This window comes from Mauremys reevesii, unplaced genomic scaffold (assembly GCF_016161935.1).
Source record: "Mauremys reevesii isolate NIE-2019 unplaced genomic scaffold, ASM1616193v1 Contig9, whole genome shotgun sequence".
Taxonomy (NCBI): domain Eukaryota; kingdom Metazoa; phylum Chordata; order Testudines; family Geoemydidae; genus Mauremys; species Mauremys reevesii.
The window spans coordinates 60,159-84,591 of record NW_024100906.1 but is presented as its reverse complement, the minus strand read 5'-3'; the positions used below and the strand labels follow the sequence as shown (position 1 = coordinate 84,591).

General features: G+C 50.6%; 1 protein-coding gene across 1 annotated transcript in view; it reads right to left on the bottom strand.

The window, feature by feature from the left end:
- The window catches only part of LOC120395008 (NACHT, LRR and PYD domains-containing protein 1-like), a 53,462-nt gene extending 44,311 nt beyond the window's left edge, over positions 1–9,151 (bottom strand). Inside the window, exons 1-3 of the mRNA XM_039519179.1 lie at positions 9,082–9,151; positions 8,819–8,958; positions 7,991–8,001 (exon numbers count right to left, since the gene is read on the bottom strand). Of these exons, the coding sequence (XP_039375113.1) occupies positions 7,991–8,001; positions 8,819–8,958; positions 9,082–9,151 (221 nt within the window). The remainder of the gene's footprint in view (positions 1–7,990; positions 8,002–8,818; positions 8,959–9,081) is intronic.
- Positions 9,152–24,433: the final 15,282 nt, after the last annotated feature.

Genomic DNA, 24,433 nt, shown 5'->3' with positions numbered 1-24,433 from the left:
GGGACGTATGGACAGAGAAGCAGCAAGATGTCTGAAAATTGTGAAACAATTGCAAAGTTAGAGCTGTTCAGATTTCAGGCAAAAGAAAAAGAAAAAGATCACCAACAATTTTTGGCGTTTAAAACAGCTGGAAATTGAGGCACAGAAGCAAACTATGGAATTAACACATCAAAGAGCTCTGAAACTCCACCAGATAGAGGCTGACAAAGAAGTTAAGGCTCAAAAACTAGCCGTGCAACTTTGGTTGCAAAGTTAACTGGTAAAGCTCTGGATATATTCAATAAGGTGCCAATAGGGGATGCTTTAAATTATTATAAATTCAAAGAAATGGTTTTTAAATAATTTCAGATTACCCCTGAAACATATAGGGTGAAATTTAGAAATCCTAAGAAAGGGGCTGGGATGAGTAATGTGGCTTATGTAAAACAAATGAAAGATTTGATGAAAAGTGGGTGAGGGGAAAAGGGGTTACAAGCTTTGAAGGAATGTTTAACCTTGTTGCTCAGGAGCATTTCCTAAACTATACTGGCATTAGAAAAGGTTCAGAGAAGGGCAACTAAAATGATTAGGGGTTTGGAATGGGTCCCATATGAAGAGAGATTAAAGAGGCTAGGACTTTTCAGCCTGGAAAAGAGGAGACTAAGGGGGAATATGATAGAGGTATAGAAAATCATGAGTGGTGTGGAGAAAGTGAATATAGAAAAGTTATTTACTTGTTCCCATAATATAAGAACTAGGGGCCTCCAAATGAAATTAATGGGCAGCAGGTTTAAAACAAATAAAAGGAAGTTCTTCTTCACATAGCTCACAGTCAACCTGTGGAACTCCTTACCTGAGGAGGTTGTGAAGGCTAGGACTATAACAGGGTTTAAAAGAGAACTGGATAAATTCATGGAGGTTAAGTCCATTAATGGCTATTAGCCAGGATGGGTAAGGAATGGTGTCCCTAGCCTCTGTTTGTCAGAGGGTGGAGATGGATGGCAGGAGAGAGATCACTTGATCATTACCTGTTAGGTTCACTCCCTCTGGGGCACCTGGCATTGGCCATTGTCGGTAGACAGGCTACTGGGCTGGATGGACCCTTGGTCTGACCCAGTATGGCCGTTCTTATGTTCAAATGTAAAGATGTTGTGAAACAGTGCCTAGGGGACAAAAAGGTGACAAATGGATGAGATGGCTGCTCTAGCTGATGCTCTTGAGCAGACAAGCATCTATTTCAAATAAAGCACAGGGAGAGGGGTTTAAACCTGGTGGGAGGCAGGGTTCCCATTTTACCCGTGAAGAAAAAGGGTGGATGGAAGGCTGGGCACTCACCTCTCCCAAACCATTCCTCTAATCCCCATCCCAAATCTCCCATAAAAACAGGAGGGCCCAGAAGGTGCTATCCCTGTAAATCCACGGGTCACCTGAGGAATAAATACCCTCTGCTGGGAGGGAGCAAGCAGCAGGTACCCCATGTGAATGTTTCTGTGCTCAGGATAGCAGCCTCTCAGGCAGTTGAGACTTATCATATTGGTTTTGTGGAATTAATCTCTGCAAAATCAGATATTGAGCCCATTAAGATTGTTGAGATTGAGGGCAGAGAACGCCTGGGTTGGAAGGACACAGAGGCCCTGATTTCTCTGGTTCAATCAAGTGTGGTCCCAAAGGCCAACATGTTACCTGGCCAAATGGCAAAGATTAAGGGGATGGCCCAGCCCCAATTCCCCGTGCCACTAGCTAGAGTCCATGTGGCGTGGGAAGGTTTGGAAAGCGATTTCATTGTGGGGGTAACAGAAGACATCCCAGTGCACATGTTACTTGGGAAGGTTTTTTTCAGCCTAGCTCAGGCTAAGGTATTTGCCTGTAGCAAGAAGAAGAATTATGCTGGGACCCCAGAGGAAAAGGGAAAAGTCCCAGGAACCGCTGAAGGAATGGGAGAAAGTCTCCATGATTCCTCTGCAGCAGTGGGAAGCTGCGTGCTTCCAGGGGTGAGGGTACTTGAGTCTAGCTCCTGCCCTGAAGCTGAAGGCAGAGTCTCCTCAGCGGGGAGGGGAGTGTGTTGCCTGTCAGTGAGAAAAACTGTCCAGGCTGTTAGCCCTCCACAGCTGGACAGGGGACGGATCCCACTCCAGAGATCACAGAGGTGTGTGTCTTAGAGGGGGGCACAGAGAAGGAAGCTAGCGAAGGAATAGTGGAGGTACAGGAAAATCTTGCTGATCACAGGGGGGGGGCAGATACCAGAACACAGTGGCTGGTTCAGCCTCTGTGCATCCAGACACCCAAACTATGGCTCAGGTTCTGAGAAGGAACTTTGTAACTTACCTCCCAGAGGAAGCAGTCACTCAACTGAACTCTCAGGGACTGAGAGAGGGGTGATGGAGGGGGGCACCAATCCAGATCCCAATTTTTCAGGACTTTGTTCCTAACATGCTTGTGGAAACTAACTCTGTCTCTTTAAGACAGAGTGGAGATCCTGTGTGCGAAAATGCTTATAAATTATGACTCATCTGACAGAGGGGAGCAGGGAATCATCCCATGGCCTGGTGAATCACAGAAAGCAGCTGAGAGAAGATTCAAGACACACGTCTTAGCCCAGAGAGCACAGATCACAAGCCTCTAGAGCAGCCGTTCTCAAACTTTAGCAACCCGAGGACCCCCATTTTGATTTCAAAATTTTTCACGGACCTCCAAGCCAGCTTCTAATTTTCCCTGGGGGTGCTCCACCCCTGCTCAGCCCCAGGCCCTGCCCCCACTCCACCCCTTCCCAGGGCCGGTGCAAGGATGTTTCACGCCCTAGGCGAAACTTCCACCTTGCGCCCTCCCCCGTCCCTGAACCCCCGCCCTGAGGCGCCCCCCGCCACGGTAGCTCCCCCTCCGCCCTGAGGCACCCACATTGTGGCAGCTCCCCACCTCCACCCTCTGCCCTGAGGCACCCCCCAACCCCAGCTCACCCCTGCTCCGCCTCCACCCCGAACACACCGTCGCTGCTTCACATCTCCCGCCACCCCGGCGTGCGGCACCTAAGGCAGGAGAAGTGAAGCAGCCACGGCGTGCTCGGGGAGGAGGCGGGGCAGGGGTGAGCTGGAGCGGGGAGTTCCCCTGCATGCCCCCCCTTCTTGCTGCAGGCGGCCCTCCCTGCACCCCCACAGTCGCTACCGAAGACAATGGCACCCCCCAAATCCTAGTGCCCGAGGTCACCACCTAGGTCACCTAAATGGTTGCACCGGCCCTGCCCCTTCCCCAAGGCCCCACCCCCACCCCACCGCCTCCCCCCCCCACTCTACCTCGTCCCTCCTTTTCCACGCCTCTTTCTGCTGCCTCCCTCGAGTGCACCCCATCCCCGCTCCTCTCTGTCTCTCCCAGTGCCTCCTGCACGCTGCTGAATAGCTGTTTGCGGTGTGCAGGAGGCACTAGGAGGGAGGGAGAGTTGATCAGCAGGGCCAGCATCCTCAGACATGACTCGTGGATTCCCTGAAGTGGTGTCTGTGGACCCCTGTTTGAGAACCGCTGCTCTAGAGGAAAAGGGGGGAGAGGAATGTCCCAGTGCTGGGAGTGAGTAGAGATCACAGCTAAACCGGGGGGCGGGGAGGGGATTTTTTGCCTGGGCATAACCCTGATGTTCAGATACAGCTCCACAGAGGGCTGGCCAACTTGCAAAGTCCCCTTACGTCCTTTCCTCACCAGACCCTGGAATACCAAGACCCCAAAGATAACCTTAGACTGAGATCCCACACTGAAGGGGACACATCAAGGGGAAAGAAAAACCAGTAACTGAACACATGCTAAGGTTCAGGGAGGAGTTGAAAGACACGATGGGTATTGAGCAAACCAAACTCTCCAAGCAGAAGGCGTGGTATGATAGAACTAATTGGAAACACCTACCCGGGAGAAAAGATTTGGCATTACTCTTAAATCTCATGATACAAAGTTTGTCGCTAATGGCAAACCTTATAAGAAAGAATTTGGTACTGATGGTAAATTCAGTGAAAAGGTGTAACATTCATGATTTTTGGAAAAAGCTTTTGAACATGCTAGGAGTGGAATCTAGGAAGCCCTATAACGATACTGCTTCTCAGCTAATTCCTGTAAACAGACTTAAAGCTGGTCACAGCAGAGAAACCATAATAAACCTGGGCTGCTGTGTGAAAGGGGAAACTGAGGCACATCACCCCCTGGCATTGATGAATATCTGTATTAAGTGATCACCAGTTGGAAAGGCACAGTGGTTAACCATGCTGCATATATACAAAGAGATGTTTTCTAGCAACCCAGAAGAGGCACACTTCTTCACTTTTAAGATCACGAGGCTGATTTACAAAATGGTAAAAGGGACGCAAAACTCTACAAGAACACCTGTGGGTTACACTACAATGGTTAGCAACACTCGGGAATTGTACGGTCAAAAGCTAAAGACGACCTTACGCCCACTGCCTCCGCATTAGTCAGTGACTAACACTCCTGCAGTAAACTAACGGAGGAGGTGAGACACTCTGCACCCCACATTCACCACAGTGTTATGATTATGATAGGATCATCATATAGTACTGATGTTTTGTATAAAGGATGCCTTGTGAGGTATCATTCTAAAAGTCTTGATCCATTGAATATTAATATCCTGTTGTACTGTATGTGCTGTCCCTGTATATGAAATTATGAAGTTTTGCTATGTTTGTTTTCAGGGTTTTGTTTTGTTGTTACCCTCCATATTTTTCACCTTCACGATGTCTTCTTTGTTACCCCTTGCATCTGATTGGACAAACCTAAGATAAAAGGGATAGTGGCGGGAAACCTAGGAGAGAAGGCAGGAAGGGTTTACCTGACCTCAGAGAAAATCTGCCAAGCGATAGAAGGATACTTAAGGGCTCTCCACAGTACACAGTACCCCAGTGGCAGCCCGTGCTTGCATTCGGTTCCATCAAAGAAGATCTGAAGAAAGAAGATCAGACAATACCTGTTCCTGACATCTACCTTGTTCCTGTAGTCTTCGCCGTTGTCCTCACTCTGGTTCCTGTTTTGTTGGTCACCTGTGACTTGTGGTTGTGGTTCGGTTCCCTATAGTTCCTGGGCAAGAGTGGTGAAGTGAACAGTTCTGTTAGTATTTGTAACCACATTTGTAGTTCTGGGTCTTGGCTTCATACCTATTTGGGGTGTTAACTACGAAGTGTTTTGTAAATAAAGCCCTTGTTTTGTTTGCATCCTAACTATCTTTAGTGTCTTATTATAATTAACCATCCATGGTGATAGACACTAATTCAAGGGACACAACCTGGGAAAGCAGCAAAGAATCCTGTGGCACCTTATAGCCTAACAGACGTTTTGCAGCATGAGCTTTCGTGGGTGAATACCCACTTCTTCGGATGCAAGTAGTGGAAATTTCCAGGGACAGGGGGTTCTTAATAAAGATTGCTTCCCATTTTTGCCAAATCTTTTGGAAACAATGTGTGTGTTACTGAAATATGTTGTAAAGTTGAAAACACCCACAACTAGCCTTTCAGGTACAACAATGAAGAAGCTAGACAGTGCTAATGGCCCCATTAAAGGGAATCCACAAGCTGAAGGACTATCTCAGGAATTGTTTCCAGAGGGAGCATGGAGGCAATAGAGGATGCTTGACCAGAGGGGATATTGGGGGTGGACCCCCCCCCACGTCACAAGCAAAGATCTTTCCAGGAAGATGGAAGAAGCTATAAAAGAGATGAAGTCACATCAGCACTTGGCCTTAATCCCTGTATAAAACACCTGACAACACCTTAGGAACAAAGGCTGAACTGGGGAAGGGAGACCCAGCCTGTGTATGGAAGATTAGTGACTGTTTGTACCATCAGGGTGAGACACTGCTTGATCCAAAACCTGTTTAATTATTAGAACTTAGATTATGATTTTGTTTATCGCTTAGGTAACCAACATTGATCTGTATGTTATTACCTATAATCACTTAAAATCTACCTTTCTGTAGTTAATACCTTTGTTTTATATTTTTACCTAAAACAGTGTGTTTTTCTGGGAGTGCTTTGGAAATCTACCCAGTGAACAAAAACTGGTGCATGTCCACTCCGCTCTGGGAGAGGGGCGGATTAGGTATTAAACTTATACTGGTCAGGCTTATGACCAGGGTAAGAGAGTAGAGCTCAGGGTCCTAGGCTGGGGAGCTCAGGAGCTGGGGGAAGGGTGTGACTGTCTGATGCCTCTATTATTAGTTCATGAGTGTCTGAGGACAAGCGTTCATGTAACCGCAGCTGGGTGTGTCCCTGCCTGTGTAAATGCTGGTGTGAGGGCAGGACCGGGAGTGGCCTGCACTGCAGCTTGTCACAGCATCACAGTGAGTGAGGGAGCCCAGGCTGGTAAGACAAAGGGCTGAGTGATACCCCAGTTCCAGGCTGTACCCCAGGGCAGTCCATCAAAGTTAGTATGACTGATTATTTGCAAGGTGACTTATCACGTTCAGCATCGCTTAGTGGGGAAAATCAACTCCTTGCAACAAAGCCCAATGCCAGCTCTGTCCACATATCCATTCAAGTGACACCATCATAGGACCTAATCACATCAGACACGCCATCAGGGGCTCGTACACCTGCACATCTACCAACGTGATATATGCCATCATGTGCCAGCAATGCCCCTCTGCCATGTACATTGGCCAAACCGGACAGTCTCTACGCAAAAGAATAAATGGACACAAATCTGACATCAGGAATCATAACATTCAAAAACCAGTCGGAGAACACTTCAACCTCTCTAACCACTCAGTGACAGACTTGAAGGTGGCAATTTTGCAACAAAAAAACTTCAAAAACAGACTCCAAAGAGAAACTGCTGAACTCGAATTAATATGCAAACTAGATACAATTAACTGTGGCCTAAACAGAGACTGGGAATGGTTGGGTCATTACACTAATTGAATCTATTTCCCTATGTTAAGTTCTCCTCACACCTTCTATGGGCCATCTTAATTATCACTTCAAAAAGTTTTTTTTCCTCCTGCTGATGATAGCTCATCTCAATTGATTAGACTCTTCCTGTTGGTATGCATACTTCCACCTTTTCATGTTCTCTGTATGTATAAATATCTCCTGTCTGTGTGTTCCATTCTATGCATCCGAAGAAGTGAGCTGCAGCTCACGAAAGCTCATGCTAAAATAAATTTGTTAGTCTTTAAGGTGCCACAAGTACTCCTGTTCTTTTTGCAGATACAGACTAACACGGCTGCTACTCTGAAACCTATCCTTTATTCCTGCCTTTTGTTTCTCTTCCTTCCCCATCCTCTTGTATCTGTCTTTCCTTTTTCTGCATCCCCACCTCTGTCTCCCTGGCAATGAGTCCTGATTTCCAAGAGCCCAGGGCGTTGTGTGTGAGGGACCAATCACTCGTGTATGGGTAGAAACCCTATCTGGCACAGCATAGAGAGGCAGATGGTCAACCATCACTAATAAGCTATGGATTGTTTATATATTGCAGGTAACATTTTAAAATTAAAGTTGAGGAGGAAAATAGAGCAGCAAGATCAGGCATAACAAGCCTTAGCCCAGGAGAAAGGGATGAGCATGAGAAGTTGAGAGAACAGCTTAGTCAGAAACTAGAAATAAATTCAGTGCTTATTTATCAGAGAGTTGGTCTTGCAAAAGAACTGGCTTGCCATAAGCAGCAATTACAAAGAGCTGGTTATGAAATTACAATGCAGAGAGGCTGGGTAACAATGGGGCAGGAATGTTTGTTTCGGCAAGAAGTGAAAATAGCAGAATTAGTACAGAGAATTGAAGCATTAGAACAAATTTGTGATATTCTGGAGGACGTGTGTCATCAGGTAGTAAATAAAGAAGGTGAGGCTGGACTGGAAGCCCAAGATGTCCTAGAGGTAGAATGAAGACAATATGTGTACAGAGATGCAGCTGCCACCTGTACATGTTGTTAATACAGTACCAGATGACCCAACTTCCCAAAGCCCGGTAGCTACGGTGGGACCTGGGAAAGACCAGCCAGCATTAGGATATAGACCCTCACCACCACTTACCCAGTAAATGGCTAAATGCAGACAGGAAGAAGAGCAGAAAGGGACAACTGAATGCTCTGGAGAGTCAGAAAAAGAGGAAGTGCTAGACACAGAAGGTCGAGCGGTAGAAGCACAAGGTGGATTTGAAGAGGCTGTCAGCAGTAAAGAACGGAAAGAAGAAAGACAAACAGGAAGTCCTAAGGAAACATCAGATCAAAAGTTAGATGTTGAATGGTTGGAACAGAAGATAGAAAAGACAGAGATTAGCAGCTGTCGTGAGAACAAGGGAAGAGAGCTTCAGTCACAGGAAAAGTGGAGGAAGGAGGAAAAATCAGGAAGTGCTGCAGGCCCATCCAAGCTTGTGCCACTTATTAGAAGAAACTCAGGGAACTATAAAACTTGCTGCAGGTGCATTAAGGGAGGCAATCTTAAGTATAGATGCTTGCCATGAGAGACAAAAGTCCTTGAAGCTTGTAACCCCAACAGATGATTCTAATGCCTTTAAACCAACCAAGCCAGGACCAATAATGAAGAGAACAAATGGCATATTTCATTCTGATTCCCATATGCCCATTTTAAACCAAGAGGCTTGGCCAAAACTAGAATACACACAGAAAAACCTGCCAAGGCCAGGCCTTCATAAGGTGCAGGTGCCTACCCCAGCCAAAAGGGAATGTAAAAAGTTAGAATAAAACTCCCCACCCAAATTGTCCACTGTAGAAGCTGGCAAAACATGGGAGATACCAGTTCCTTTGAAGAAGAAGGAGCTGGAACTCCCCATTGTAACCATAGAGGAGGAAAAAATAGAATGTTCACAGCGAGAAAAAGAATCAACTTTCAAATTGTTACCACCAGTTTCTGCTGGCGATGCTCCATCACTGTTGGGGTCTGGTTCACAAGCTCATGGTCAGGCAGCTCTTCCTCAGGTCTCTCCCGGGGGTCTTCTGTCCCCTGGAGCAGTGGGTTGCCAGTCTTCTCTGTGGCCAGTCCTGGACTGCCACAGAGAAGAAGCTGACAACTCGGCTCTCTGGGTAAGAAGAAGAGCCATTCCATGAACCCCTCGGTGGCTGCAGACAAGGGACTTAGTGGTGACCCTGCTGAGCTCAACCTACCTGCTTTCACTGAGGCCTGCATATGCCGGCTGTAGATCTCCAGGTGTGGCTGCTCCAGCTTGGTGTTCATTTGGCAGAATGCCTGCTCCCTGCAGGAAGGAGAGGCCTGTTAGGGGCAACCTTGTAGGGCAGACAGGAACAAAGCCCATGGACCACGATGGATCATTTTGTCTCATTTGGCCCAATCCATCACACTCCCCTCTTCCCTTCACCCATTTCAGGGACTCTGATCTCTCCTCGTTCTCTCTTTGGGCTTCTCCATTGATGGGCCCTTTCTAGCTCTCCACTGGTGTCCCTCAGGGCTCTCTTCTTTTCTGGAGAGGAGGCAGAGATAGGCAAAGAGGCTGAATGTCTTCCTCTGTGGGTCATTCTTCCTCTTCTATGGGTTCCTCTAGTTGACAGGTGTCAAGGTTCCTCCCCTACTCTAAACTTTAGGGTACAGATGTGGGGACCTACATGGACACTTGTAAGCTTAATTACTAGCTTAGATCTGGTAACACTGCCAGCATCCAGAAATTTCAGTGTCTGGATCACTTTCTGTCCCCCCAAAACCTTCCCCTCCCCGGGCAGCCTTGAGAGGCTTTTTCACCAAGTTCCTGGTGAACACCGATCCAACCCCTTGGATCTTAACACAAGGAGAATTTAACCATCCCCCCTCCCTTTCCCCACCAATTCCTGGTGAGTCCAGATCCAATCCCCTTGGATCTAAAAACAAGGGGAAAAAATCAATCAGGTATTAAGAAAAAAGGCTTTTAATAAAAGAAAAGAAAGGTAAAAGAAAACCCTCTGGGAGAGATTAGCATATCAGCTAGTCTCACAGACAACAGATTCAAAACACAGAGGACGTTCCCCTGGGCAAAAATGTAATACACACAAGAATACCCAAATTTTGATAATTCCCTTAATGGTACCAAGACAAGTTACAAAGAAAATAAACATAAACCTATTTATCCCTTTCTAAAACTTACTACTCTGATAAGAGGCTGGCTCCTTGATCTTTTTCACTCCGGCTCAAACTGAAACTCTAAACAAAGGAAAACTTCCCTCCTTCCTTTTGAAACATCTTGTTCCCCCATTGGTTCCTCTGGTCAGGTGGCAGCTAGGCTAGGTGAACTTTTTAACCCTTTACAGGCAAAAGAGGCATTAACCCTTAACTATCTGTTGTGATACAGCATGGCCAGAGGGCAGCAGGAGAGTGTTAGCAGAGAGCCTTATTCCCTGCAAGGGGAGGAAGGTTTGCTATAGATTAACTAGAGCACCTGAAGCCAATTAGAGCACCTGAAGCCAATTAGAGCACCAGCAGTCAGTCACATGATATAAACCCCTGCTTCAGTCAGACGGGGTGGGTGGGGAAGGGTGTTGAGCAGGAAGGTTTGGTTGGAGCAGAGAGTGGTTTGAAGGAGTTGAAGCAGAGAACAGTTTTGAAGAGAGACAAAAGGAAAGTTTGGAGGAGTGCTGCGGTGGGCTGAGAAGTCCAAAAAACCCTAGGTAAGGAGCAACTGGCTTGTGTAGAAGGAAGGCAAGAAGCCCCTCCACAAGCTGAAGGGCCGGAGAGGGAAGTAGCCCAGTTCAAGTGGTTCACCACTAACCTCAGGGCCCCTGGGTTGGGACCTGGAGAAGAGGGCGGGCCCAGGTCCCTCCCTCTCCACTCCACTCCTCAAGGACACTAGTGGGGTAATTAAACATACCGGTTCAGAGGCAAGCAATGGCGCCCTGAACCTTCCCCAAAGAAGAGAAAGCGCGAGACCCAGCATAACAGTACCGGCAATTTGCCACACTGTTTATGACACGCCTCCCAAATCTCAGACAGTGTGGAACCACACTGGCGGTGATTTCTTCCTAGAACTTTAGAATAAGCAGATTAATAAAACACATGCACCTTTACATATACTACTAAGTATGTAAAACTACAAGATTTTTTACATTTTAAGGCTAATTTAACCAGTCAACTAGGGGAAACTTTCACGGGACAGTGCATCAGCTACTTTGTTAGAAGCTCCTGAAATGTGTTGAATTTCAAAATCAAAATCTTGGAGAGCTAAACTCCATCGAAGAAGTTTTTTGTTGTTTCCCTTGGCAGTATGAAGCCACTTTAGCGTAGCATGGTCAATTTGTAGCTGGAAACACCGTCCCCAAGAACATAAGAACATAAGAAAGGCCGTACCGGGTCAGACCAAAGGTCCATCTAGCCCAGTATCTGTCTACCGACAGTGGCCAATGCCAGGTGCCCCAGAGGGAGTGAACCTAACAGGCAATGATCAAGTGATCTCTCTCCTGCCATCCATCTCCATCCTCTGATGAACAGAGGCTAGGGACACCATTCTTACCCAAACGTATGGGCGTAGCTTTTCCAGGCCATACACAATGGCGTAGCATTCTTTTTCACTGATTGACCAGTGGCTTTCCCTCTCAGACAGTTTCTTGCTGAGAAACACGACAGGATGGAATTCTTGATCCGGTCCTTCCTGCATTAAAAAACTGCTCCTACGCCACGCTCAGATGCATCGGTGGTTACTAGGAATGGTTTGTCAAAGTCCGGGGCCCTTAGCACAGGGTCAGACGTGAGTGTCGCCTTAAGCTGTTTAAAGGCCTTCTGACACTCATCAGTCCACTGAACTGCATTCGGCTGGGTCTTTTTGGTTAGGTCAGTTAGTGGGGCAGCGATTTGGCTGTAGTGTGGTACAAATCGCCTGTAATACCCGGCCAAGCCTAAGAAGGATTGGACCTGTTTCTTTGACTTTGGGACAGGCCACTTTTGGATAGCATCCACCTTGGCCTGTAGGGGATTTATCGTTCCTTGATGCACCTGGTGTCCAAGGTAAGTCACTCTGTTTTGGCCTATTTGATACTTTTTAGCCTTAACAGTTAGTCCTGCCTGCCTGATGTGCTCGAAGACTTTTTCCAGGTGCTCCAGGTGTTCTGCCCATGAATCAGAAAAAATGGCCACGTCATCGAGGTAGGCAATTGCAGATTCTCCCAATCCTGCTAGGAGACCATCTACAAGTCTTTGGAAGGTGGCGGGTGCATTTCGCAGCCCGAAAGGAAGCATATTAAATTCAGACACCCCTGCATGGGTGATGAAGGCTGACCTTTCCTTGGCAGGTTCATCTAGCGATACTTGCCAGTATCCCTTGATTAAGTCTAATGTAGAGATGAACTGGGCACGTCCCAATTTCTCCAATAGCTCATCGGTGCGTGGCATTGGATAGTTGTCTGGACGAGTTACAGCATTTAGTTTACGGTAGTCCATGCAAAAGCGTATTTCCCCATCTGGTTTTGAGAACCACTGGAGATGCCCATGCACTCTTAGAGGGGCGGATTATACCCATCTGTAGCATGCTTTGGATCTCCCGTTCTATAGCAGCTTGGGCATGAGGAGACTCCCGGTGGGGTGGGGCTCTAACTGGGTGAGCATTACCCTGTGTCAATGGAGTGGTATGCCCGTTCAGTCCGTCCTGGGGTGGCTGAGAACAAGGGGGTGAAGCGAGTGCACAGCTCTTTGATCTGTTGCCGCTGCAGACGTTGTGGAGAGGTTAGGGGTATGCCCGCAAGTGGACAGCTGGGGCCCAAACTAAAGAGGACCTGCTTGACGTATTCATACTGGAGCACCTGTATGAGCAGTGCTCACCTGACCTGAGGCGATGGTTGATGGACCAAAAGTCAGAGAGCCCGCAGCATGCAGGCCAGCTGGCTGACGAGATTGTGAACAGTCGGGCAGGGGATAACAAGGAGGAATCTCAAAGGAGCAGGCCTGCCTCAATGCAGAGAGAGAGTCACCATGGGACCTCCCAGCAGGGACCTATGAAGAACCCCCACCAAAGGGGAACATCCAGCGTCAGGTCCATCCAACCCACTCGAGGGGACCCACAGGACAAGGGCTGCTATCACTGTGGCCAACGAGGCCACATACAGGCCCAGTGCCCCAAGCTCAGGGACAGACTGAGCAGACCCAACCCACAGAGGGTTGATTGGGTAAAGGCCCAGCCGGACGAGGGGCAGCGTTCCCAGAAAAGGGGGGCTGGCAGCGTACCACCTGCTAAGGAGGGAGGAGGGCCCCAGGTCAGCTCCTCTGGGGGGCTGGATGCTCCAGACTCCAGGCTTTTGGTTTACAGGGTGGGCGCGGGGCTGTCCCTCCGGAGAGAGTGCCTTGTTCCCCTGGAGGTAGATGAGAGGAAGGTCAGTGGGTACTGGGACATGGGTGCAGAGGTGACGCTGGCCCGGCCCGAGGTGGTGGCCTCAGATCGGATGGTGCCCGACACCTACCTAACCCTGATGGGGGTGGGCGGGACCCCATTCAAGGTGCCCGTGGCAAGGGTACACCTGAAGTGGAGGGCCAAGGAGGGCCCCAAAGACGTGGGAGTACATCCGCATTTGCCCACTGAGGTGTTAATGGGGGTGGACCTGGAGGACTGGCCAAGCAACCCCCAGGGTGCCCTAGTTGTGACCCATAGCAAGAGCCGGCAAGGGGCAGTGCGCCTGGACCTTGGGGAGGGTACTTCACCCGAGGCACAGGACCCTAACCCGGTGGGGAGGGGATGCCCAAGGACACAACTCAGAGAGGCTGCAGCCTCAGCCCCAGCCAGCGAGGGAGAGCAGGTGCACATCCCTGTCCCAGCTGCTGAGTTCCAGACCGAGTTGCAGAGAGATCCCACCTTGCGGAAGCCAAGGGACCTGGCTGACCTCAGTGCGGTACAGACCATGAGGAGAGGTTGCAAGGAGAGGTTCCTGTGGGAGAAGGGGTTCCTGTACTGAGAATGGGCTCCCCCAGGGGAAGTGGAGTCATGGGAGATCAGGAGGCAGCTGGTAGTTCCCCAGAAGTTTCGCCACAAGCTACTGTACCTGGCCCACGACATCTCTCTCGTAGGGCACCAGGGAATCCAGAGTACCAGGCAGAGGCTGCTATAGAACTTTTACTGGCCTGGGATCTTCGCTAATGTCCGACAGTATTGCCGATCCTGTGACCCCTGCCAGAGGGCAGGGAAGGCCCGGGACAAGGGGAAAGCAGCGTTGAGGCCTTTGCCCATCATGGAAGAGCCTTTCCAGAAGGTGGCTATGGACATAGTGGGACCTCTCAGCAAGACGACCCGGTCGGGGAAGAAATACATTCTGGTGGTGGTAGATTTTGCCACTCGCTACCCCAAGGCAGTGTCCTTATTGTCCATCGAAGCAGACACTGTGGCAGATGCACTGCTGACCATTTTCAGCCGAGTGGGGTTTCCCAAGGAAGTCTTAACAGACCAAGGGTCCAACTTCATGTCGGCCCTGCTCCGGTGCTTGTGGGAGAAATGTGGGGTCCGGCACAACTGGGCCTCAGCGTATCACCCCCAATCCAATGGGCTGGTGGAATGGTTCAATGGGATGCTAAAAACATTTATGAACCAGCACCCGCAGGACTGGGACAAGTACTTATCTCACCCGCTGTTCGTGTACAGGGAGGTACCCCAGGAGACTACCGGCTTTTCACCTTTTGAACTGTTATATGGAAGATGGGTAAGGGGGACCCTAGACCTGATGAGAGACGAATGGGAAGGGAAGGCCACTCCCGATGGAGAGTCGGTGGTGGAGTATGTCCTGATCTTCCGGGAAAGACTGGCTGAGCTCATGGGCCTGGTCGGTGAGAATCTGGCCCGAGCCCAGAGGAAGCAGAAGGTCTGGTATGGCCGCACAGCACGGGCCCGTGCCTTTGCCACCAGAGATCAGGTGATGGTTCTCATCCCCGTGAGAAAGAACAAACTCCAGGCCGCCTGGGAAGGGCCCTTCAAGGTTGTCAAGCAACTAAATGAGGTAAACTATGTGGTGGAGCTGTCGAACCGGGCGCACCACCGCCGGGTGTACCATGTCAATATGACGAAGCCATACTATGACAGGAGGAATGTGGTGTTGGCCGTGTGTAAACATTGGGAGGAGCAGGGAGATGACCCTTTAGTAGATCTATTCGCTGGGACAAAAGCTGGTTCCCCCCTGGAAGCAATTTCCCTCTCTGATCAGCTGACCCCAGCCCAGCATGCTGAGATCAGAGGGCTGCTGCATCTGTACCAACAGCTGTTTTCCAACTAGCCTGGATGCACTAATCTGATTGTTCACCGGGTGGAGACCAGGTCACATCCTCCTATAAGATGATCCCCTTTCCGAGTCACATGGAAAACTGCTCAGGACCTGGAAAGAGAGGTCAAGGACATGCTGGCTTTGGGGGTGATCCAGCCTTCTTCCAGCCCTTGGGCCTCGCCGGTGGTACTGGTCCCCAAAAAGGATGGGTTGATCCGGTTCCATGTGGACTATCGGAAGCTCAATGCCATCACTGTATCTGATGCCTACCCCATGCCCAGGCCTGACGAGCTCCTAGACAAGCTGAGAGGCGCTCGGTACCTCACCACCATGGATCTTACAAAGGGCTACTGGCAAGTGTCACTGGATGCAGATGCCAGGCTAAAATCGGCCTTTATCACTCCTCTGGAGCTCTGAGTTCCTGACCCTGCCTTTTGGCCTCAAGGGAGCGCTGGCCACCTTCCAGCGCCTGGTGGATCAGCTACTGAGGGGGATGGCGAGTTTTGCCATGGCGTATATTGACGACATCTGTGTCTTTAGCCAGACTTGGGAGGACCCCGTGTTCCAGGTTAAACAAGTGCTGGACCAGCTCCGGGAGGCCGGGCTGACCATAAAAGCTGAGAAGTGCAAGGTGGGGGTGGCTGAAGTATCCTACCTAGGTCACCGGGTGGGGAGCGGCTGCCTAAAGCCGGAACCAGCCAAGGTGGAGATGATCAGAGACTGGCCTGCTCCCCAAACCAAAAGGCAGGTCCAGGCCTTTATTGGGATGGCGGGGTATTATCGAAGATTCGTGCCCCACTTTAGTGCCATAGCCACCCCCATCACTGAGCTGTGCAGGAAGGGGAAGCCAGACAAGGTGGTCTGGACCGAGGAGTGCCAGGAAGCTCTCCGGGTGCTGAAGGAGGCTCTGGTCAGTGGCCCAGTTCTGGCAAACCCAGACTTTAACAAGCCCTTTATGGTGTTCACCAATGCCTCAGACACAGGACTGGGGGCGGTGTTAATGCAGGAGGATGAAAAGGGGGAGAGAGACCCCATTGTGTACCTGAGCAAGAAGTTGCTACCCTGGGAGCAGAACTATGTGGCCATCGAGAAGGAATGCCTGGCTATGATGTCAGCCCTTAAAAAACTAGAGCCATATCTCTTTGGGCGACACTTCACTGTGTACACCGACCACTCTCCCCTGACCTGGCTGCACCAGATGAAAGGAGCCAATGCCAAGCTCCTGAGGTGGAGCCTGCTCCTGCAGGATTATGACATGGACATGGTCCATGTGAAGGGAAGTGCCAACCTGATAGCGGACGCATTGTCCCGGAGAGGGGGCCCTGAACTTCCCCAGGTCACTGGGCAGAGTGACCCCGCTCAGTTCAGTCTCCAAGGGGGGAGAGATGTGACGAGCAGGGTGGATTTGACCTGGGAATGCTGCAGGGAGGTTACATTGGGGATGGGAAGAAATCTACCTGAGCCAGAAGAGGGCTTGGGAGAATTCACACTGTCTGCCTAGGGAGACTGAACAAAGGGAGGAGGAGCAGAGGGGAGGGGGAAGACAGCTGCTGCAGGGATTTTTGTTTTCAGTTTGGGCTGCGTGGTACAATCCAGGGAACCCCAAGCTGGGGTCTAAGCACCCTGAACCCCCAGAAGGACTTGATTGAGGGGTCCTGGTTGTGCCTACAAGTTCTGCTGTAGACTGAGTTCCTATTGTCCTGTCATAGGTTTATTCCCCACTTGGAACTTTAGGGTTCACAAGATGGGGACCTGCATGGACTCCCCTAAACTAAAATCCTAGTTTAGATCTGGTTCTCGCTGCCACCAATCAGTTTTTAAGTGTCTGACACACTCCCTGTTCCCCCAACCTGTCCCTGGGGAACACAGATCCAACCACCTTGAATCTCAACACAAAGGAAAACAAACCATTTCCTCCCTCCCCTCTCCTAGTGCTTAGGAGAGATACCTGGATTCAAATGCCTTGAATCAAACAAAGAGGGATTCACTCTTCCCCCTCCCCTTCCCCTGAAAATCCAAACAAGGGAAGAAATCAATCAAGTTCTAAAAAGAAAAGATTTTATTAAAAGAAAGAAAGAAAGAAAGTACACTATCTCTGTAATACCAGGATGGAAAAATATTACAGGGGTCTGACTTATAAACCTGGAGAGACTTCCCCCTCCCTCCTCCTCAGAAATATCAAAGTAACAGCAAACAGAATTAAAGAATTTCCTTCAGCAAACACACAATTGCAAATACAGAAAGTAACTCAAAAGACTAATCCGCCTTTTTAACTAATACTCACTATATTGAATAGAAGAGGCTATTTCAGGAAACTTGGAGAACTTGAAGGATATGACTGGCCTCTCTTAAATCCCAAAAGAGTCTAACTCCAAACAAAGAAACACAGACAAAGACTTCCCTCCACAGAGATTTGAAATTATCTTGTCCCTTGATTGGTCCTCTGGTCAGGTGTTCATCAGGTTACTGAGCTTGTTAACCCTTTACAGGTAAAAGAGACCTTAACCCTGATCTGTTTATTTATGACATGTCCAATAACCTTCCATCTTACTGGCTGGCTGAGAGCCACTGTGAATCCCAGGAAGAGGGGTGCAAGGCTCTGAATCCCCGACACTCCGTGACACTGATACCTAGGCCTAAATATTAGATCTAGTTTAGGACAGTGTCTCTATTGCAAGAAATTGCCCAGTGTGCACCAGCAGTGAGGCTTCCCCAATAACAACTGAAATCACTGAGAGCTGTGTTAAATGCGGGGGCCCCTGAAGATATCTTGGCACGTGGCACCCTTTTCCAGTCTTCTGGAATCTCTCCTGTCTTCCATGACTTTTCAAAAAGACTTACTAGTGCAGGGTGGGCAAACTTTTTGGCCTGAGGGCCACATATCAGTATGGAAATTGTATGAAGGGTCGGCTGAGGCAGGGGATTGGGGTGCTTGTGGGGGTGAGGCTCTGGCTGGGGGTGCAAACTCTGGGGTGGGGCTGGGTATGAGGGGTTTGGGGTGCAGGAGGGTGCTCCCGGCTGGGATGGAGGGGTTCGGAGGGCGGGAGGGGGCTTTCGGCTGGGGCAGGGGATTGGGGCACAAGGGGGGATGAGGCTCCAGCTGGGGGTGCAAACTCTGAGGTGGGGCTGGGGATGAGTGGCTTTGGGTGCAGGAGGGTTCTCCAGGCTGAGATCAAAGGGTTTGGAAGTCAATCAGGGCTGGGGCAGGGGGTTGGGGTATGGGGGGGGGCTCAGGGGTGCAGGATCTGGGTGGCGCTTACCTGAAGTTGCTCCTGGAAACAGTGGCCCATGCCCTCTCCAGCTCCCACACAAAGGTGGGGCCATGCCACTCCGTGCGCTGCCCTGTCCACAGGCACCACCCCTGCAGCTCCCATTGACCATGGTTCCCAGTCAATGGGAGCTGCAGAGCCAGCACTTGGGGTGGGGGCAGTGTGCGGAGCCCCCTGGCTATCCCTGCTTCCAGGAGGCATGCAGAGCTGCTGCACACACAGAGCAGAGCAAGGCAAGCCCCCAACCCTGCTCCCTGGCTGGAGCACCAGAACAGGGAAAGCTCTCAACCCCGCTCCCTGGCAGGAGCTCGAGGGCGGGATTTAAAGGTCTGCTGGGCTGGATGAAGCCCACGGGCCTTAGTTTGCTCACCCCTGTGCTAAGCAGGGGGTTGGACTAGATGACGTCCTGAGGTCCCTTCCAGCCCTATGATTCTATGATCTCTATGATCTATGAGTGGCTCAAATATTGCCTCAGTCAGCTCTTGAGTATTCTAGGATGCATGGTGACTTGAAGACAACTAACTTGTCTAAGTAATTTTCAACTTGTTCTTTCCCTATTTTAGCCTCTGATCCTAACTCATTTTCACTGGCATTCACTATGTTGGCCATGAAATTGACCAAAATGGATCGTGAATTTGGTAGGGCCTAAATATATGTATATAAACCTTGATAGCAGGGAGGGCACACCACTCCAAAACAAGGTCAATGAGCTTGGCTGCAGACCATCTGGGAGGGTTTAGCCCCATAAGGGGACTGTCTTACCTGTAGGGCAATCCATCATGCCCAGACATGGGTAACTTCTTGTCTCACAACCTCCCCAGTGGCCACATGCTTGGTTGTGATGACCAGTCCCAGCTGGTACCTTCTCCACAATGCCCTCACTGGGGTCTTCTGTGGCTCCGCCCTCCACTCAAGTCATGTAACACTTCAGTTCAGTTCACTACCAGGGTAACAAAATCCCAGCTGGTATTAAAAAAAAACAAAAACTCACCCCTCCTGGGTTTGACTTCAGTTCCTCCCTTTTGTCAGGGTGTTGCCCCCCTCCCCCAGATTTCCCCTGCTGGGAGTCCAAGTACCACTAAAACTGGCCTTCCACCCCGTCACGGCCCTCTGTCTCATTCCCTAATCCTCACAGCCCCTAGCTCTGGAGTCCCCTCCACTCAAGGGCCCCACCACAGGAGTTAACCTTACTTCTGTAACTCTACTTTCCAGCCACAGCCAACCCCAAGCTACTAGCCCATTCTCCAGGGAGAGGGAACTCTCTTCAGCTCCTCTCTCCTGGGTCACTCTTCCTCAATGGACCTCCTCCAGCCCCTCACAAAGCCTAGTTGTGCCTCCTCTAGCCAGGAGGCAATTCATTAATCACCTCCCAGGTGTGGAACATGCCTAATTGGGGTTCTTCCCCTTGCCTTGCAGGTGATGGGAGTCACTTCACCACAAGGCCAATGAATAGGCAGGACATGGGGTTGGAAAGCCGGAGCAGCAGCAGCAGCAGCAAACTACAACAACTAAAGGCTGCTGCTTGCAACCAGCAACCTGAACTAGCCACAGAGTGATGCACCTGAACCCAGGGCCATTTTCCCCAACCCCCTGCATGCATGCTGCACTCTAGCTACAGGCTTGGATGGAGAGGAGGGGTTTGCACTGCCTAGAGCAGCTGGTTGGGCAGATAGGCTGACCATGTCTATCCAGACATGGGGACTGAATCTAGCTAGTGTGCAGTGGGGTGGGGTGGAGTGGGGACACCTGTGCCTGAATTAGGGGTCTGCCCCTGGAATTTACTCTGATAGTAACAAGGGTTTGCTCCCAACAGACACAAGGCTTGACCTAGTGCTAAGCATGGTCCCTCCCCTGGGGTTAAACCCTTGCCTCTCCAAAATAGGGACTGGTGTGCAGTCAGTCAGCTAGTCACCAAGCCCTGGGAGAACTCCCACCTGACAAAGAGAAATCCATGGCAGGAAAGAGAAGTCAGAGAAACTGAATGGTGAGGTGTCCAGGTAATGTATGGATAGGATGACTAGATGTCTTGATTTTATAGGGACAGTCCCAATTTTGGGGTCTTTTTCTTGTATAGGCTTCTATTACCCCCACCCCCTGTCCCAATTTTTCACACTTGCTGTCTGGTCACCCTATGTATAGGGCCGAGGGGGTATTTTTGAACACTTTGATTGGCAGCTAGGGCTAAAAAGACAATATTTGTGTGTGTGTGTGTCTCCCTGTGCATGTGTGTGTGCGTGTGACACTTTCCCAACTGATCAGTGGGGTCATTATTGCTTCTGAAATAAGGGCTAGGGAGCTAACACAATCTCTGTTTGCCTGGGAGATGGAGGTGCCAGGGCTTGGGTCTGAAGGCAACATTTACAGGGTGTGGTGGGGTTAAACTTTACTATATAGAGCTGGATGTGGGTTGCGGAAGATGGCTGTTTTGGGCAGAGTGCAGGAGAGATTCTTAGGGCCAGATTCTCCTCCCCCCATGATCAATCAGGAGGAATCCACTGAAATTAAATGAAAGTAGGATCGGTGCCCTCTTAACTGTCAGGTTTGCAAAGAGCAGAAATGGTCTGTTCTGTTAAATGCTGGTTCTGGGTCTGAGGGGAAGTCTCAAATGCAATTGGGGATTTGGGAGAAATAAATGACTCATCTCAGCCCATTGTGATCCCTCATTTTCCACTGTCTGCCTGCTTTGCCCACAAGCACGCTCACACCTTCTGCCATGCTGCTCCCTATGCCCTGAATGCCCTCCCCACTAAGTAATTCACCTGGCCACTAACTGTCCTGCTCCCTTTCCTGTCCCTTCTTAACACCCCCTTGTACCTTGACCCCCATGGGAAACTGAATAGTGATGACTGTTAGGCAGGATCTAATACATGACTTATGAATACTGTCTCCTGGCTGTGCATTTTCTCTCTTTGTCATAGCTCTGAAGTCTCCAGCTTGCAACCTTCTCTAGGAATGTATGAAACCTGCGTCTCTCTTACTGCTGCCTTGGGCCTCAGCCCTGTTTACATTATAACCGCTCTGAGGTAGGGACAGTCTCCATCTGCTTCTGTACTGCATCTGGCATTTTATGGCTTTGGTCTTCCTTTTAATTTCCCTCCCTCTCCCTGCCCCTGCCTTCCCGCCCAAAGCATCTTAACACTCAAACGGTTCTCCTTACCTGCTGTTGTTCAAGCAGAGTGGAGCAGAGGAAAGTGTCATCATTGGTATTAAGTGGTCACATATTCAAATCCCTTCTAATAACCTCTCAGAGGTGGTGAATGTTCTGTTCTCTTTAATGCACCAGTAACCGGTGGAACTCACTGCCACAAGATGCCATTGAGACCAAGAGCTAAGCAAAATTCAAAAAGGGTTGATCCCTTATCTAGATAACGAGAACATTCAGAGTTACAACAGACTGGATTACAGCAGAGAGAGAAAGAGAGACTGGATCACTGTGAGTTGGTGACATGTTCAGGTGAGCTACCAGAGGAGTTACTTGGCCAGAACTGTTTAAAGCAACTTATACAGTAGAGGGGGAAGAAACTTTCCCAAATGATCAGCAGTGTCATTATTGCTTCTTAAATATGGAAATAGAGCTCACATGTGTCACGGCTGCAAGATAATTGCACCTTTGGCACGTTGCATGGTCTGCTCAAGGGATATCTTCAACAGGGCCGCCCAGAGGGGGGGGCAAGAGGGGCAATTTGCCCCAGGCCCCGAGCCCCACGGGGGCCCCCACCAGAGTTTTTCGGGGCCCCCGGAGCGGGGTCCTTCACTCCCTCCGGGAGGCCCGGCAAACTCTTGTGCGGCCGGGCGCAGGAGCTTCTGCCGCTCCTGGTCTTTGCCGGCGGGGGGTCCTTCCGCTCCGGGTCGGAAGGACCCCCCGCTGGCGAATTACCACCGAAGACGGAGCGGGACCCGCCGCTGAAGTTCAGCCCAGTCTTCAGCGGTAATTCGGCGGCGGGGGGCCCTTCCGTTCGGGACCCGCCGCCGAAGTGCCCCGAAGACCCGCGGCGGGGGCACCCCTCTGCCAAATTACCGCCGAAGACCGGGCTGCGCTTCGGTGGCGGGTCCCACTTCGGCGGTAATTCGGCAGTGGGGGGGCCCCCGCCGCGGGTCTTCGGGGCACTTCGGCGGCGGGTCCAGAAACGGAAGGGCCCCCTGCCGCCGAAGACCCCGGGCCCCCGGAATCCTCTGGGCGGCCCTGATCTTCAAGGTCTCAGGCCTCCAGCCATCACCTCTCTCTAGACAGGGAACCACATGCCTCACCCTCCAGACCAGTTCACTGTGACTATCCCAAGCAGCTCTAATGAATAGACAGCCCCTGCTCTATAATTTCTCTCCAACGGCAATTGTAATCCGTGTCTAATAGTGAATATCTCTTTAAGAGACCCTCTTTGGGGAGGGTAGGAGTGAATTGTGTCTGGGTCATTGTTGCTGGGCAGATTTAGCCCTCCACCTCCAGAAGCTACTGGAATTGGGTGTGGTAGTTTTGGGTCTGCTCCAATAGGTTCCCCGTTGCTGAGGTCAGACTCCATGAGGGGGAGCAGTCAGGGGAGCTGCTTTGCAAAGGGCCATGTGCCCTGTATGAGTTGGGAGAAGCTTAGCCCAGGAGCAGGAAGCAGGCTGGTGCACTTAACCCTGGAGCATTTTGCAGCAGTTTAGTGATAATGTTACCCTCCAACAGGGAAGCCCTGGCAGCGTTAATTATAGCCAGGGAAAATTGAGAGGGGAAAATAACAATTTCTATTTTAATTCTGTGCTTTGAATCTGGTTTCAATTTTAGCCAAACTGTTCTAGTTAAATTGTCTCAACTAGTCGGAGTCACCAACTTTTCTGTAAACGTAGGAATGGGGACAGAGTCATTTCTATTTTGCTAGTCTCAGTTTTGTATTTTCTTGTAACAGGGTTTTCTTTAAATCTATACATTTAAGTGCCACCCAGTCACAGCACGCAACCCTGCACCCCCTCCTGCATCCCAGCCCTGAGCCCCCCCACAACCAAACTCCCTCCCAGAACCCACACCCCCTCCCGCACCGAGCCCCTCCTGCACCCCAACTCCCAGCCCTCAGCCCCTCCTGCACCCTAACCCCTTTCCCCAGCCTCAGCCCAGAGCTCCTCCCACGCTGCGAACTCCTAAGCCCCAACCCAGAGCCTGCATCCTGCCCCATCCCGGTGAAAGTGAGTGAGGGTGGGGATGGAGTGAGTGGGGGTGAGGCCTTTGAGAAGGGGCAGGGCAAGTGTTTTTGCATTTTTCGGATTAGGCAGCTGGGAACCCTACAAAACACACCCTTCACAATTAACACCCCTCCCAAGCTCCCCTCAGCCAACTGACCCCCCCAAATCCTCCCCGCTCCCAATGATCCCGCCGACCAAGCTCCTCCCTGGCCCCCTTCTGAAACCCCCCCTAGCCCCTGAGGGAGTCCCTGAGCTCAACCTCCCCCCTGCTCCCCTGGGGGTCAGCTATGTCAGTTTAACTGTCACCTCAGGGACATTCTGAGCTTCCCTCCCCCCAAGGGGCCACCTGGGCCCTTGTTTGCTTCAGGGGATGGGGACTTATTTGCATAAAGGAGTCTGGAGCAGCCAATCAGGGGCTGGGCTGGGTGCCAGGGGGCTTTGAAGGGCTCCCCAGGGCTCAGGGCTTGCAGACCCTGGCAGGGCTGTGCCTGTGCTAGGAGCCTTGGCTGCAGGGTCCCAGGCAGTGGCAGGGGGAGGCTGCCCCAGGCAGATGCTGTGGGCTCAGGGGCAGTGGAAGACTGCTGTGCCCAGAGCTGGCTGCATGGGGAGGGCCGGAGCTGGGGTTTCTGGGAATGGGAGCTGGGAGTCCAGGAGCAGAGCTGGGCCCTCGTTGGGACTGGAGCCCCCATGTCAGTCACAGCTGTGCACCCCTCCCTTCCTGTGTTGTCTTTCCATTGATTTCAATGGGCTTTGGGTCAGGCCCTCAGCCATTCTATGAGGAGCCTAATTCCATGTTCCTGATAATACAGTGGCAACCTTCTTTGTTCATCGCTCTCTCAACAGCCTCATAGTGGTTCAGTCCAACTGATTAATTTTGCACG